At 45.2% G+C, this 17461-nt stretch overlaps 2 protein-coding genes across 5 annotated transcripts in view; one reads left to right on the forward strand and one right to left on the reverse strand.

Moving 5' to 3' along the window:
• The window catches only part of INSYN2A (inhibitory synaptic factor 2A), a 59200-nt gene extending 47734 nt beyond the window's left edge, over positions 1-11466 (forward strand). For both annotated transcript variants that reach the window (XM_012464198.2, XM_012464199.2), the window contains one exon: positions 8877-11466. In XM_012464198.2, coding sequence (XP_012319621.2) covers positions 8877-9060 — 184 coding nt within the window. In that variant the 3' untranslated portion in view covers positions 9061-11466. The remainder of the gene's footprint in view (positions 1-8876) is intronic.
• DOCK1 (dedicator of cytokinesis 1) overlaps positions 1-17461 on the reverse strand; it is a 543465-nt gene that overhangs the window by 307550 nt on the left and 218454 nt on the right. The gene's annotated exons all lie outside the window — the stretch shown is intronic.

The raw sequence follows: 17461 nt of genomic DNA on the forward strand, positions 1-17461 counted from the left end.
TCCCCAAGGATAGAAGGGAAACCTCGAGACCTGTGAGCACTCCCCCTTAGAGCAGCTGGAGAACTTCCCAGTCAAGCAGAATCTTAGACTGCTTCTCAAGTAGGAAGCTCCAAAAGAGTGCAAGGTCTTTCTCCAAATGACTGGAGGATTTCAGGAAAGATGAGGAAAATAGCTAATATTATGAGACTGAATGAAGAACTCACAAAAGCAATGGGATGCATTTTCTCAAACCATCCTTGGTAATATATTGCATCACCAATGAGACCACAAAACAGAGGGTGCAAAGAGTTCTAGGTAAAGTCACGCATGCTGGCACTTCACTGATTCTGTGTGTACTGAAAAAAGAAAGATGGTCAGGGTAGTCCGCAACCAAGACAGCCGGCAGAACCCGGCGCCTCCTGACTGACGGAGTCCTATTGAGAAGAGTGGTAACTGCATTTGTATGCAGAATCTGTGCCAATTCCAGCCTGTCCAGAGCCCACTTGGAGTGGAGTCTCTGTAGCCTTTGTCGTTCAGCGGTTATCTCTTCATGGAAATAGCCTTTCCAGTCCTGCTTCAGTGACCACCACTTGTGCATATTAAGTTCTTTAGCAGCCTGAACTGAGGTGGGGGAAATTCACCTTTTGCCTAACTGTTTAGTGCCCTGTTCCTAGTATTTCTGATGAGTGGCAGGGTGGGAAGATGACAGAAAGGAATCCCTGGATAACATCTTACACAGCGTTATTCTGGGTTAAGGAAATATTTTTGTTTAATGCAGTCAGGAAAAAAAGAATGATTTTGACAGACCTCAAAATTCTTCTTGAAAACTCCCAAAGCTAATAATCCAAGTTTATTCTTTTCTATTTGAAATCTAAAACTATATTATTTATGTTCCCTGAATATAGTATGTACGGATGTAGGTTTTAGTCATTTTTACTAATGTTTAGTAACACCTTAATTCTCCTATTTAGATGCTATAAAACTGATTACAGCCATAAAACTGAAAACTGATTACCCATCTCTACATATTGTTTGTAAAACATCAGTTAAAATTTATTCAGCAGAGAAAGGCTAATCATACCAATATTCCCAGCCATGGGTTATAACCCAAGGTTAAAGTTAAGGAGGCATTTACCAATGTCCAAAACAGCATGAGGGGGCTGTGCTGTCAGTTTCATGGGAAGATAAATATAATTCATTTTAGATGAATATGGAGACTTTTCTAGGGCTAAATACGGAATGCAGTCCTTGCCATGTTGTCCAGAGCTGGGTCGTATGAAATTCCATGGGGAATAGCACGACTAGGGAATTCAGTGGTGCAGGGTCCCTGGGGCAGGCTCTTCCTCACAGAAAGGCATCTTGAAAGAACCTGTTAAGAGAAGTGACCTCCTGCAGGAATGTGCAGACTGGCGTTTAGACCAGTCACTGGTGACACCAGACCACACACACAAGGAGCTAATGGTTTTCGTGTGTGACAAGAACTATCGTTGCTGCATTTAGTGGAGATGACGCTCTCAGTGGGTATCAGGATGGAGCGGGAGCCTCTGACCACATATAGAAACCAGAGCTCCAGGCTGGTGGCCCCGGGGGGCAGGGCAGCTTTGTAGCCTTCACTCCAACACTGGGAGCCCAAGATGTCACCTGGCTCTCTAGACATAAGGACTTCCATCTTCAAAAGGAGAAGGGCAGACAAGAAGATGGCCCCAGTCATGGGAGCCCACTCAGGGTTGGGTTGGCCACGAGGGACTCACAGCAACCAGCTTAGAACAGGACAGCCCTCATCGTCTCCTTTTCAATGCAGTTATGACACAGTTTCTGCCAAAAGTTGGAAAACTGGCTGCTCTTCGCTGAGGTCAGGAACAGCAGTGTACTGCAGGCTATCTCTCAGAAAGGACTGACCCCTCCGTGATCATGTCCCTTCTTCCTGGCTTCCTAGGGGGATGGCATAACGTATGTTTAATAGACATGTGGCACCCCTGTTACTCACGTGATGTCTTTCGTCATGGAGGACTTAGGATGGGCAGAGGTTATCCAAGTGACGTGGGTCTGCCTCTGCTCCTCAGTGGCACCATTTTATGGGAGGCCAGGTTCTCTGATCCCTGTGCATCTGCCCTGCCCTCAGACCCAGGCACCTAGATGAGGCTTAGGCCCCAGAGCAGCGTGTGCACTCCAGAGAGTGTTCAGATAAGACGTGCACCCAGGATGCAGCTTCAGTCAGGCAAGGGCTCCAGTATGGCCAGGGAAGACATCCAAGACGCATTCAGAAAGCTCAGCTCATCGTCTGACTACAACTTAGGATCCTTTGTCATAAAATATGCAGCTAGGATATCTGGCGAATACTTTTTAAAAATACCATAATCATAATTTCCTTGTCATAGTATACCAGGAAAAGGGGACAGATCTCATAGTTTGAGTATTAACATGACTGATTAGCCATTTATTCTGATATTTTATGCCTGACAGTGATACCATAAACATTGATTAATGTACCTACTATGTAAAATAGTGGTAAAGGAAAGATACAAAGTTATGGTAAATCATTTCTATGTTTAAAGTGTTGAAAAGCTAGTAACTACAAATTACTGATATTTTAAACTATTAGGCTGAAATCCATATATAATATAGGCAATATAGGTCTACAATATAGGAATAGTATATAACAAATTATATAGACAGAATTGTACAAATGTATAAATTTAAAATGAAAACAGAAAATAGGGTGGCAGCGTTTTGTTGAAATTAGAAGTGAGAGGATTTGGTTCAGTTCATGAGTTTATTGCAATTCAACAAATAGAGCACGTTCGGAGCCGGCGCTGTGCTAAATGCACCGCAGACAAAGATGAATCAAATACAGTCCGTCCCTCAATTAGTTCACAGACCTGGGGAAAACAGCTACGATCCCACAGTAGAGAGGCTCTCGTAGAAACCTAGAGAGAATGCTGCCAGAGCAGCAACTCATCCCAGAGGTGTGCGGATGAGGCAGGAGGGAGGGTGGACTTCGTTATTCTAGAAAATCCACAGAAAGAAGGGCTGACGTGTGACCTAGGTTTTGAAGGACATGCAGGAATCTGAGAAGGAGTTTGCCAGTTTTCCTAAGGTGACTCTGGTAACTGGTGTGGGAGAGAATGCAGAGTGAGGGAGACTTCGCTGTTTCAATGGCCAAGCAGAAAACTGCTGGAGTTCTGGCCTACAGCAGTGGAAGGTGGGCAGAGAGGAAGGACACTGGGTGTTGTTAAGGGTAAATCCACTCAACCCAGCGATGCAGAGGCAGGAGCAGCAAGTCGAGCTTGACTCCAGGGTCTGCAGTCATCCAGGGGATGAACGGGGGCTGCAGGCTGAGTGTGGAAGGACAGAGGTGCAGGCTCAGGGAAAGATCTGGTTTGGGACATGCTGGATTTCCAGTACCCCTTGGATACGCACACGGAGATGTGTTCAGAAGAGAACAACAAATATTTGGGATCCTGGTTTTTCTACTGCCTGGAGAGGTGGCCAGGGTCAAATACATAAACCAGGGCCCAGAAAGGACATCCCTTAATTCACCTCCCATGCCAGAGGGAGAATCAGACCTGGGATCTGGACCCTACCTTTCAGCTTCCTCTGGACAATGTTGGGGTCACCCATGGCGCTCACATAAAGCCGGACAAGTTGGCACCAACTTCGGTTGACATAAATTGTGCTTTGGTGACATGACTGGTCCTATCCAAAGTTACACAATAAAAGCCAGCCCACATCCTGGTGTGCCTGCCTTCCTGGGCTTAGGCCTTGTTCCAAGAGACCCCCTTGTGAAGCGGGAGCGCATCTCAGCTGTCATTTCACAGCCAGGGAAGCTCAGGTCCCCAAGGTGAGGTGATTTATCCACGGTGGCAAAGCGTGAGTCAGCGCAGAGCCACGGTTAGCACTGGGGAGACTATGAGATCTAATTCAAAGAGGATTCAAGGCAGAGGCCTCTGACCTGCTGGCCACCAAGCCACGTGGCCCTGTCAAGGCTGGAGACCCCAAAGACTAAGGATTTTCTTCCCTTCCAGAATGCAAGCAAGCTCCAGGGCACCAGACTGTCCTGCTTTTAACTCTTAACTGATACACACGGGTGACTGAAGAAGGCGACTTTTAAAAATGTGTTCCTCTTAAATTATCTTGAGGATTCGGTGACAGCTTGCTAAAGAAACTGTGGCAGGGCCTGAGTATTTATAGGAGCATGAGACAAACAGAGAATAAGCTGGAGAAGCAAGAACGACGGTGCTCTGCAAATCACATGCGGCGGCGGGGAGAAGTGTTACTACAAAGCCCCGCACAGTCTCTGGGAAGAAAATAAAGCTTGGGTGCAGGCGGGGGAGAGCAGCCTGGGATGTAGGGCAGATTCTTCTTTCTTTGGAAATGTACAGAATAATCATGTTGTAAGAAAGTCCCCACACTTAAAACTTTCATTTTAAAAAGGAAAAGACCAACCACTAAATTAAATCTACTCTCAGTTGCTTTAATCATGCATCACAGGGAGTTACCAAGAGCACAGCAAGGGCGCCCCAGCCCCAGGGCACAGTGTTAGGGTGGATGGTTCCCTTATCAGGAGGGAGAATGGGGATGCAGGCAGGGAGAGGGCTACAAAGGTAAATCCCCACAGTTCCAGGGATTCGCGTCTTGTTAACATCCCCAGCCATCCAGGGATCTTCCCTTCTCACCCAGCAAAATCTGCAGCCTGTATTTGACTCAGGTGTTTACAGGACAGAACACCTGGCACAGGTAAGGCTGGCCTGGCTCCAGCCGCTTCAGACTCACACTTTGAATCTTAAGAATTAGGACTTTTTCCAGGCTGCTGCTCCTCCCAAGGAGTAAGAATTCCTCAGGACATGGACACTCCCCTGCCCATGCATTACAAATACCAGATCCCTCCAGCAGGAGGCAGCAGCACTACCCACGGCCTCCTGCCCGCTGAGCTGCTGGACAGTGAGCACAGGGTCACAGGGTGGCTGTGCAAAGCCCCAGTCGAGTCCTGAGAAACCACAAGGTTTGGAGCCCTGACTTCCCGTCTGCCTGTGTGGCTGTAGGATGAGCCCCTGCGCTGGCGCCGTTCTGGGAAAGCAGGGCCACACAGCACGTCTCGAGGCCTGGTACCTTGACGGTGCTGAGAATAAACATCACCCAGAAAACATCAGGCTAGACATCCACCTTCTGTCCACAGGAAAGTGAAGAGGGCATAAAGTAACACTCACGCTCTCCCTTAGCACAGCGACAGTGGCAGCTGGCCACTCACAGGCAGACCCTGCTGGCCCCACCCACCCTATCCAAGATCTTACTGCAGAATCCTAGAAGACAGGAAGGAAGGGACCGAGGCATGGGAGCCAGGCTCCAAAAAGATCCTGGGGTGTGTTTTGCAGAAAATGCTTCAGGATCTTTGATCAGTTCAGATAGAATGGAACCAGGCGACAGTTCCATTCAACAGTACCCGAGTAGCTGGGATTACAAAAGTGCACCATCACGCCTGGCTAAATTTTGTATTTTTAGTAGAGATGGGGTTTCACCATATTGGCCAGGCTGGTCTCAAACTCCTGATCTCAAGTCATCCGCTCGTCTTGGCCTCCCAAAGTGCCAAGATTACAGGTGTGAGCCACCACAACTGGCCAGAATTTGCCTTTTAAGTCTCTGCTCTCTTTCATTAATTCTAACAATATTACTTAGGCGACTGCCATGACCCAGGCCCTGCTGTAGTTGCTGGGAACAGAAAGAGGATGACGGTATGCCATCCCCGGTTATGGTGCCTGCCTTCGGGAAGAGGCATTTGGGAAGATGCTGGCAAATAATATGGAAACCAGTAATTATTTGTGGTTAGTCTGAAACCAAAATAAATAAGAAACGATGGACTGGGCAACCTTGTGGGAGGTGGTCAGACAACAGGGAGGTTATGTGGACCTGAGAAGCAGTGGGCCAAGGAGTGCCAGCCATGCCATGAGCCCAGAAAAGTGCTTTGGGTGGGGAGAATGTGGCATCCATGAAGCAGGAAGCAGCAGACAAAGATGTGGCCCCAGGCAGGGCAAGCACCTCTCCTACCACAGGTCTGCCAGGCAGCAGGAAGGGGAAGCTGAAGCTAGAGCCATCCTCCACCAGGCAGGCCCCCAGGCACTATCTGGACAAACCACTGTCTCCCACACAGAGGGAGGTCGCCGTGCCCTGGAACACCCCCTGGCAGCTTTTCTCCAAGTCCAATACTCTAACCAGAAGAGCAGGTGTTACTGTCTTCTGACCATTAACTGTTAAGACCAAAGGGACCTTTGTTCAGTGTCAGCCAGAGTTGGCCAGACTGTTAACTTTCTGATGCTGCCCGCTCTGGTCACGTTTCTGCTTCAGACTCAACATAGAGACTTGGTGTGTCAGACTCAACACAGAGACCTGGTGTATCAGACTCAACCTAGAGGCTTGGTGTGCTCCTTCAGCAGGAAGCAGTATCCAGCACGGTGCACATTATTCCTCCACATCTCTGCACACTCTGCCTGGCTGGTGCACAAGCATCATCCCACAGGCGTGACAGACAGATAGGGAGATGGGCTGGGGGATGGACCTCGAGGTCACCTTGCCAGCCACCACTGCAGGCGTTTCCAAGTGGGCACTCACAGACTCACAAGTGCCTTCCACCAAGGAACCTCCCTCTGGTTGCAGATTCCCAGGGCAGCGTAATGGGGAGTGCAAACAGGAATCAACTCGACAGATAAAGTCAAGTCATTTTGTTAACAAGAACCCAGATTAGATTACTCTGTGATTACATGGTTCCTTGGTGTGATAAATTGGCTAATAACAGGATTCCCAATGTAGTTGCTTAATGGGAATTCAATAATTATAGGTAGCCAGAATTGTACTGTTAGCCTAGGAGATGCTAGCACCTTCTGTTCTAATCTGGGGCTGTCGAAATGGTTACAATCTGGAGAACACACCTCCAATAGTACCGAAGTACCTTGGTAAAATTACGCTTCTGTAGCTGACATACCATATATTCACATACTTGACTGACAGCCTCTTGTTTTCCTTGTTAACTGTCCAAGTTGAAGAGATCCCTAATAGGTATCTTTATTGCTTAGCTCTTGTTTCCATATAAAAATTAGTGATCAACAGATAATAATGACACAATAATATTTAAATTGCATCTGAGAGTTTAGGAGGCTCTTTCATGGGCATTTTTTGGTGGGGAGAGATCTTTACCACAATTCAGTAAGAGCCAAGGAAGGAACTATTATCTCGCCTTGAAGTGAAAGAATTAAAGTTTAACGAGCCCGACTCCCAAACCAGCATCAGGCAGAAGAGGCGGGGCGGAAATCCCATATTCCTTCCAGTGCACCACATCACAGAACTGAGCGCCGAATTTCACTAATGCAGCATAGCCTTAGACTGCGCTTTTCACAATTGTCCTTAGGAGGAACTACGCCTCCACTACCACACAGTCTGAATTAGTAAGACTTAAATTCATGAGATTTTATTCTACCTCCTATAAATTAGAGTATAACTCAAAGAGGCCCTTTGAAAGAAGGGAAAAGGATAACTTGTTTTGGGAGCAGGAGGTCACTAGTCATAAACTTCCCTGACAATTTTTTTAAATTTTTTTTAGTAATATTAGAGTCTTTGACAATGAGAAAAATGGAACAGTGGATTTAAAACATGAAATGGCCCATTAGATAGGTCTTGAACTTGTTTTAAAACTCCACATAATACAGCTTGGCTGTTTTGTCTTTCCAAAATGTCAAAATTTGTCTAGGATTAATGGTTCTCTAAATCAATAGGATTTCATGTTTATAAATGGTTTACGGTTCCACTGGTTATAAAATGTTATGAGCTCATGCATTATCATCAACGCTGAGCCTTTACTGAAATCTACTGACATTTAGTCTGGCATCCAGACCAGACATGGAAGGAGGACAGAGTGGAATCCTCCCAAGGCCTGGCCCAGACCACCGACGTTCCTAGGACGGGCAGCAGGGATCACCACAGAAAAATGATGCGTGGACCGGGGGTCCTATCCCAATTGCCAAGGGTACCTCTTGGGACTAAAAGTTAGAAAATTAAATATGGTCCTTTTCAAAGACACAGAGAAAAGAGAGGGCTCTAGACAAGCAGTTTTCAGAGAAATGTTATAAGAAATAACATCCTTCAAAAATCCTCTTTAACACCATCTTCTAACTGCTGGCAGATGTGCTTCCACACTGGCTGTGTGCTTGCACCATGGCTTGAGTGATGTGATTCTGCTTCTGCGCTGTCTTTACTGAACACTCCTCACGCTTCCCCCAAAGAAACTGTGGTTAGTAATGACTGAGGACCGTTCAATGGCGTTGACTCATGAACACACTGTTGTTTTCCCCAGTGTTGGGCACTGTGGCCCTTATCAGATTTTCAGACAGATAAGCCTTTGCAAGAAGAATGTCAGCCAAGGTCATTTCCTTTCACAAGTGTTTTAGGTGGGAGGATCAGAGAAATCTCTTTCTCTGCTCTTGTGACACACTGCACAGGAACAGATCTCTATGCACTTGGAATGCACATACAAAGGTGACCCCTGCCCGCTCATACTTCTAGTTTTCTGTTTTATCCCACGAAGCCCATGTGAACAGACTGTGGACAATGAGGCTATTAATATTTCACATTTTTCACTCCACAAATACATACACCAACTGTGCACATTAACACAATGTTAAAGATTCACCTACAGAAGCAAGTAAGTTATTTTCCGAAGAAAGTGAGCCTGTTTGAAATATTTCATGGTGACGTAGAGCTGAAACACAGTATATCCAATTGCTATTGTTAGACCATAAAATTACATTATAAACAAACACTGATCATGAACATGGCAGGATATCGCTGGCTTTTGCTGTCATTAAGTATGCAAAAGATGAAATGCTAAATTCTTCACTCTCTCCCTTTTCTAGTGTGGAGCTGGATTTTAAGCAGCAAGAAGACAAACTCCAGCCAGTTCTGAGAAAACTCCACCCTATTGAGGAAACTCAGGTCATACCTTCGCCTTACTCTCAGGAGACTTACTCCTCAACTCCCAAGCAAAAATCCAAAACTGAATCTAAAAAGCACGGAAGATGGAAACTCTGGTTCCTTTAACACTCACGGTGTCTGGAGTCTCAAGGCCGTCTTTAGAACCAACTGGAGTTTAAGTCAATACTTTTCCAAAACGAATAGGATCAAGGGAACTATGGTGCCAACTCAGGCATCTCCCACTTCTCGCCCTGCGTACCAAAAAGGCCTTTGTACCAACAGATAAGTAACAGAAGCAAGGTATTCTGTGTCACTCCTTGCCAGCTGTTCTTTGCAGTTCACTGATGTGGGATGTAAAATCTGAAATGAAACTTACATAGTCAAAGATGATAAGTAAAAATTTCCCCCCACCCCCGATCTGCAAGTAATACATTATGAACCTGCAAGATGGCAGGCTGTCACCCTGTACACAGCTATAACTCATAATTATTTTCAAGCCTTGATTTTTTTCTTAATAATGAGAAGAAAAAGCAAGCCTTATGTTTGCAAAGGACTTCATTTTTATGTTTCATTTTGCAAATAAGCAGGGGGCGAGTGCAATTTTCAGCACATCAAATTCCGGAGAAAGCACAATTTTTTCAAGTGGTCGGAGACCATGAATAATCTCTAAAATGTGACTATATGTATATTTGCCTTCATGTGCTATAGCGCTAAGCCAAGTGACCACATCTCAGTGTCACACTGACACCTCAAATTTAGCATCCTCTTCATCTCCAGACTTAACGACATGTTTACTGCTCATTTTCCAAATGGCCAGCAGCCAGGAGTCCCCCAAAGTCAGGATATGCCTTTAATCACTGCAAGTAGACAGGGTCAGAGCTACTGGACACTAAGCTTTCTTAGATCTCGTTTTTAATCTTTTGGTACCCAAAGGCCAAATGATATATTCTGGCAAGAATCTGAGAACACACGTAGAGATACATGATGGATAACACAACCACCAATAAATCACGGGCGTTCTGTGCCATGGCAGACAGTGTTTTTGTGGATCAATCCTCTGAGACACTGTTCGCCATGGTAAGCGCAGCCAGACATTGTATACAATTCGTTATGCTTTGTAACAACGGTGGAAGACCTGACCGTCTCAAAGAGAAACAGCGTGTTTAGCTTAGCTGCTACCAAGGGACAATGTCGCCCACGTTTAACCTATTAGTAAGTTGTACTAAACAACATACTTAGGGGAAAGCTGTGAATCAAATGTTTTTAGGTATTTTTTAAATCAACCGTAACACTTAGAGTTCTCTCTTGATTACACATTGCAATGTAAATCTTAGTTCCTTTATTTTTTCACTCATTTCTTTGCACCTTTGCAAGTATCTTTTTATAGAAATCAAATCCCCTAGTCTATTAATGACTTTTGTCTATCAATTTTTTGATTTTCACAGTAGGAAATAGGGGTCTTACTTTGCCTTTTTTTGGTACAACTTCAATTTTGAATAGTTTGTGAAGATACAGGAAAACCTAGTCTTGAAGTTTCTGTCCAGCAGTTTCACATCTAGCAGAGTGCTGACATGCACACCTCATTGATCGGATGCCAAACACACAGTGGCTAACCTTGGTAAAAGGATCTCACCTGCTTTTATCAGATTGGAGCTACTTCTTACCATGCATTTTCCTCCTGACTCAACAGCAAATCTGTTTTAGTTCTAAGTGTTTCGATTCTACAAGGACCTAGTGATCAGTTATTAGATCGGACCTTGAAAAAAAATGAAGAATGTATTGTGTGAACATTCTTTGGGGGCTACTCAATGCCGCAGTTGTATGCTTTAATTTAAAACACACACATGCACACACGTTTTGCAGAAACACTATATGAGGTTCAAATCCCTGGATATCAGTAAACGGAACTGAGAAATATTTTTGTTCAAGAACAGTGAGGAAGTTGATCCTGTAACATGAAGGAAGTGCAATTGTTTCATGTAGACCAAACATTTAAAAATGGGTTTCACATTTTTTATACTGTTTTTAACTGAAGTTATAAAAATGTTTCCAACAAGTTATCTTTCCTTATGTTTTAAGAATCCCAGCTATCTCAGTAAATTGAAACAAGGGTGTTAGCAGTTTTCTAATTACTATTACAAATCTGTCTAAACAAGAGATGGCATCCTAGTACACAAAGTAATGTCACTGTTTCAAACCAGTCTAGACCAAAACAAAAAAAAAAAACAGATTAAAATTGTCAGAGCCAAAAAGGAAATTCTGAAGATAAACTAATTCCTCCTCAAAACTTAAAGTGTGTTCAAAACAGAAAAAATATTGTCAAAATCATGTCATAATTTAATTGCAACACATCACTAACAGATGGAGATTCTTCTCTTGGAAAGATTCAAGGAAAACCTTTGATACAAACCCAAGGTAAAACGTACGGTGTTCCCTCATGTAGACATACACATGGCGTTACATATAGAGATTAAATTATTATACTTGTCATTAAGTTCTTTATTAGTTTTTAAATAAAAAAATCAAAGATGATGTTTTATGTGGCTATTAAACTTATTTCATGGCCTCAAAAATTGGGGAAAATAAAAGGAATCTAAGAAAATAAGAATCAAGGAAGAATGTTGGAGCTGACAGGCATTTCATCAGGTCTGCAGAAAACACGAGCATCATAAGGCTCGGGCCTGACCCACCAGCCGGAGCTGGCCTGGCTTGGGGAGGAGAGGGGTTGACGTTCACCCACCCAGGCACCCTAGCAAGAACTCTGGCCACCAGAAGGTATAGTGGCATTTTAGGATACACACAGGCTCGCATCAGGAGGTGTCTGAGGTTTAATTTTTAAATAACCTCAGAAGAGATGACTAAATACATTGAGTGCTGCCAGAGCAAACTATGGCATGCAAATCTTGCCTCCATGGCCCAGGGGAGGTAGCTTCTTTCCAGATCTTCCAAGCACATCTCCAGCTTCAAGGGATCGGCCGCCTCCTTCCTTTCTTCTTCCCCTCCCCAGTGGGAGATGGGCTGAGCGCCTGCCTCTCCAGCTGACTCTAGCCTAATACTAACCCGTCCCCACAGGTGGGCTGGCGCTTGCCTCACCTGGACGGCCTAGGAGAGGAGAGGCCACTACCTTTTTTCCCAGTATCTGCAACCACAGAGTCCATGTGCAAGCAAGAGGGCACCGTGGACTAGACTTGAGGCTCCTGCTACTGTCACATGTTCTTCAGCGAGAAGAGGGGGATTCCGTTTCTGACACATGCAGAAAGGGAAGGGAGGCCCACTGCACAGCCCAGAGCAGGCAGAGGGAGGGTTCTGTCTCATCGTATAATCATGTATGAGCCGACTACTGGTGCTGCCTCAAAGTTCCTGCTCTACAATGAAGGGCATCCCACCACTTGGGTGCCTGCCAGTCACTCGACAAGTGTGCGACTCACTTCCAAGAAGCAGAAGTCCTGTAGTCCTGCATCTGCTCCTTGAATCTCAGACCCCGCAGCAGAAGACACATGGGGAGGGACTCAAAGCATGGGAAAACCTTGCTACCTTGGAAACAACTTAGGCAGTTGGTAGATGCTTCCCACACACCCTGAGAGAGGCAGTTAGTTATCTCCTGCTGCGGAGGTCTGAGATGTGGCTCAGTAATTGGTGTGAATGGGGTCACGGTCATGGCCCAGCATCAGGCAGACCAACTCCAACCTATAAACAGTCACAAGCAGGATGCACTGCAACGCTGTTTTCCTTGGCAGACCACATGGGCCTATAAGAACCAAGATACACAACTGTTAATTAAAACTGTGAAGACAGACCATCAAATCATGGCCTTTCCTAGAAGACAGCAAGAACAGGAAACAAGAAAGAGGCATGGACTCTTCTGTGTCATGATGTTAGTAACACCATAGCCTGTTAAAAAAACCTATCACTGGTGGACCCATTCTTTGGAAACATTTTTATCAGCAAGTGAAAGTCGATTTAATTACGAATCAGGGCAGTTCTGCTGGAGCAGGGTCACCTAAAGATCAGAGCAGCTGCTTCACACACCACCACATCTTCTTTGATCTATAGAAACTCTATCACTAGCATATGTGCATGGGCTGTGTGCAGCCAATTTACTTACTGAAAGTAAACAACTCTGTGGTGCAAAGATCAGAAAGAACATGCATTTCATGAACTGGCATAAAGTCATCACGCTGCAATGGGTCCTATATATTTTGGTCAATGACAAGGTCCTTTTAAGTTGCTCAATAGTTAACTTAAGGCAGTCTGGCTTTGCAAATCCCTTTGCAGTTTGGTATGAACATGCAAGGATTGCAGAGCATAATTTTCCCATTCAATAATGTGGTTTTTACTTCTTCTGCAGTAAACCCATAGCTAGTAACCAACCTTAAAAAAATACCAGGGTCACAAGAATATAAAAAGAAACCAAACATTGCTGTAGCAGCCCCAAAGAAAAATGAACTTATAAAACCATTGCTGCACACACACACATGCATGTTAGGAAGACTTTCTGAAAGCAGGTAGGTTTATTAGCAAACAGTACAATTATAGACATTTTTTATGATGCTTATGTACAAAAGCCAGACACGGTCCATTTGAAACACAACATACTTTTTTTTGGCAAATGATTTTAAAATCATTTTTTAAACACATTCATACTTAAACTCTATTACAATGAACATCTCAAAATGAATGCTCATGCATGGGGATATAACATCTTTGTGAAAATACTTGGTTATGAGTCTTGGGGAAAAAGGCACTATTCCCTGGGAAACTGATTCTATTACACCATTTTCCAAATGAAGGAGCATGTCAGGCCCTTGTCAATCACCCAAGCTCAAAGAAAGCACTGGGTTTTCACCAACAGCAAAGATGCTTTTGTCACAATGAAACACACCCTGCACCACCGCAGTGTCCCCCTGAGATCGTGTTTAGAGGGGAAACAAAGTCACTTCCATCACTTGTGTCTAGTGAGTCAGGATGCTCCAGTGGTCACAAGACTTAGTGGAGAATCCAGACTAGATCTTCCCCTTCCCTAAGCCCACTCTGCGAATGTTCAAATGAAGTGTTTCCTTACAAGAAGCCCCCATTTTCATTTTAGTAAATTAGTAATTTCCAATCCCCTGGTGAGTATCCAGGCCACAGAAAAATCTTTAGAAGTCCTTCTCACTCAGTTACATTTTTAAAGGACCCATTAACAGAATGTAAATCTGATCATTTGAAAGAAGCAACAGCAGTTCATATCACAGGAGATGGAAATGTTACCCATTTCACCAGCTCTCATCTCGGCCTGGAGTGCTTACTCTAAGAAAAACACACCAAATGGCTGGCCAGCCCACCTACACACAACACAAGAGGACCTACCCCAGCCATGGTCACCTGCTCACATCCATGTGTGACAAGGAAAAATGCTGCTTAATGCTGAGGGCTTAGAAAGATTTTCAAAAAGGAAGGCAAAAATAAATCCTGCAGTCTGGCGTAATATAAAAATAAGTATTTTACTCCATGTTTCTACAGCAGCCGACTACATCAGAGTAGAGATAAAATGACCTTTTCATTCTGTGGCAAGGTTATTGCAACGCTTCTGTTTCCAGGCATGTGTTAGGTGTTCACAGGGTCTACAATACTACAATTCCCAAATGGAGTTGTTTTGGTTTTTTCTTAAGGATGTAATACTTAGGATCATGGCACATTATTATCCTAGGCATGAGATGCATTCCAATCACCCATTTCAAATATAATCAACTAAAGCGAACAATATTCAACTAACCGCAAAGTGGAGTTTTGTAAAATACCAGATACAGAGAAAAGAAAAGCCTGATATTATGTATCCCAACCTATCTAAATAAGGGTGAAGTTCCCCGGTTTTCTATTTTGTACATAAATAGGAGGAAGCTGTCAGGGCAGAATCACATTCCTAATTAATACCTTATTCCGATGGAAAGACGTCACATTTCTAGTATTATTGCTGAAAACCTCATGGAATGAATCATTAAGTAAACTATATCAATTCCAGAGTTCTTTTAATCACTTTAATTTTTAAAACTCATTTTCAGTGATTACTTATAATCTTTAAGCTGATTCATAGTTATATAATTTCCACTATATTTATGCAAAAAATGAATAACACATAAAGACTGAAATCTCTAAGGTATAATGGAATGGTACAGCCTACCCAAAAGAGATCTATAAACTATTTTCTGTTCTTTTTCCACTCTGGAAGGTCCACTGATTAAGTTTTTTGTCCACCTAGTCAGGGATACTTTTTGCCTCAATCCTCCTCTAATCTAAATTCACAGAGCAACAACAATGACTTTAAAAAGTTAATGCATAAATCTACCTTTGATGCAAATTGGAAGAGCAAGTGTAGGCATCCTAAACAGGGTAGCATTTCACTCTCACTGCTCCCTTGACTCCAGAGACGGGGCTCGTGGCTGGTTGGAGATAACAAGGTCCCGCTAAACAACTCGAATTTTCAATGGTGACGGGACTTTTTGAAAACATCTTGATGTTGTCATCACTCATTAAATGATTATAGCTTATTCAGAATCTTTTTGAGAGTCCTTCCAAGACAGCTGCATTTTACAAAAGAAATTCAAAGGCATTTTTTTTTACTTCTTTACAGATCTAAGAGATGCTGGAATTGGGAGGAGTCCGTTTAAGACCTCTATCCCCTTCCCACTCTGAGGCTTCTGTGTGAGAAGGTCAGGGCTGTGGAGGATGGTTGTGTGTGAGAAGGTCAGGGCTGTGGAGGATGGTTCTGTGTAAGAAGGTTAGGGCTGTGGAGGATGGTTGTCTGTGAGGTCAGAGCTGTGGAGGATGGTTGTGTGTGAGGTCTGGGCTGTGGAGGATGGTTGTGTATGAGAAGGTTAGGGCTGTGGAGGATGGTTGTGTGTGAGAAGGTCAGGGCTGTGGAGGATGGTTGTGTGTGAGAAGGTTAGGGCTGTGGAGGATGGTTGTGTGTGAGAAGGTCAGGGCTGTGGAGGATGGTTGTGTGTGAGGTCTGGGCTGTGGAGGATGGTTGTGTGTGAGAAGGTTAGGGCTGTGGAGGATGGTTGTGTGTGAGAAGGTCAGGGCTGTGGAGGATGGTTGTGTGTGAGGTCAGGGCTGTGGAGGATGGTTCTGTGTGAGAAGGTTAGGGCTGTGGAGGATGGTTCTGTGTGAGAAGGTCAGGGCTGTGGAGGATGGTTCTGTGTGAGAAGGTCAGGGCTGTGGAGGATGGTCGTGTATGAGAAGATCAGGGCTGTGGAGGATGGTTGTGTGTAAGAAGGTCAGGGCTGTGGAGGATGGTTGTGTGTGAGAAGGTCAGGGCTGTGGAGGATGGTTGTGTGTGAGAAGGTCAGGGCTGTGGAGGATGGTTGTGTGTGAGGTCAGGGCTGTGGAGGATGGTTCTGTGTGAGAAGGTTAGGGCTGTGGAGGATGGTTCTGTGTGAGAAGGTCAGGGCTGTGGAGGATGGTTCTGTGTGAGAAGGTCAGGGCTGTGGAGGATGGTCGTGTATGAGAAGATCAGGGCTGTGGAGGATGGTTGTGTGTAAGAAGGTCAGGGCTGTGGAGGATGGTTGTGTGTGAGAAGGTCAGGGCTGTGGAGGATGGTTGTGTGTGAGAAGGTTAGGGCTGTGGAGGATGGTTGTGTGTGAGAAGGTCAGGGCTGTGGAGGATGGTTGTGTGTGAGAAGGTCAGGGCTGTGGAGGATGGTTGTGTGTAAGAAGGTTAGGGCTGTGGAGGATGGTTGTCTGTGAGGTCAGGGCTGTGGAGGATGGTTCTGTGTGAGAAGGTCAGGGCTGTGGAGGATGGTTGTCTGTGAGGTCAGGGCTGTGGAGGATGGTTCTGTGTGAGAAGGTCAGGGCTGTGGAGGATGGTTGTGTGTGAGAAGGTCAGGGCTGTGGAGGATGGTTGCGTGCGAGGTCAGGGCTGTGGGGGATGGTTCTGTGTGAGGTCAGGGCTGTGGAGGATGGTTGTGTGTGAGGTCAGAGCTGTGGAGGATGGTCATGTATGAGAAGGTCAGGGCTGTGGAGGATGGTTGTGTGTAAGAAGGTCAGGGCTGTGGAGGATGGTTGTGTGTGAGAAGGTCAGGGCTGTGGAGGATGGTTGTGTGTAAGAAGGTTAGGGCTGTGGAGGATGGTTGTCTGTGAGGTCAGGGCTATGGAGGATGGTTGTGTGTGAGAAGGTCAGGGCTGTGGAGGATGGTTGTGTGTAAGAAGGTCAGGGCTGTGGAGGATGGTTGCGTGCGAGGTCAGGGCTGTGGGGGATGGTTCTGTGTGAGGTCAGGGCTGTGGAGGATGGTTGTGTGTGAGGTCAGAGCTGTGGAGGATGGTCATGTATGAGAAGGTCAGGGCTGTGGAGGATGGTTCTGGGTGAGAACGTCAGGGCTGTGGAGGATGGTTCTGGGTGAGAAGGTCAGGGCTGTGGAGGATGGTTCTGGGTGAGAACGTCAGGGCTGTGGAGGATGGTTCTGGGTGAGAACGTCAGAGCTGTGGAGGATGGTTGTGTGCGAGAAGGTCAGGGCTGTGGAGGATGGTTCTGGGTGAGAAGGTCAGGGCTG

Source organism: Aotus nancymaae, unplaced genomic scaffold (genome assembly GCF_030222135.1).
Source record: "Aotus nancymaae isolate 86718 unplaced genomic scaffold, 86718_ANA_hifiasm-v0.15.2.pri h1tg000010l, whole genome shotgun sequence".
Lineage (NCBI taxonomy): Eukaryota > Metazoa > Chordata > Mammalia > Primates > Aotidae > Aotus > Aotus nancymaae.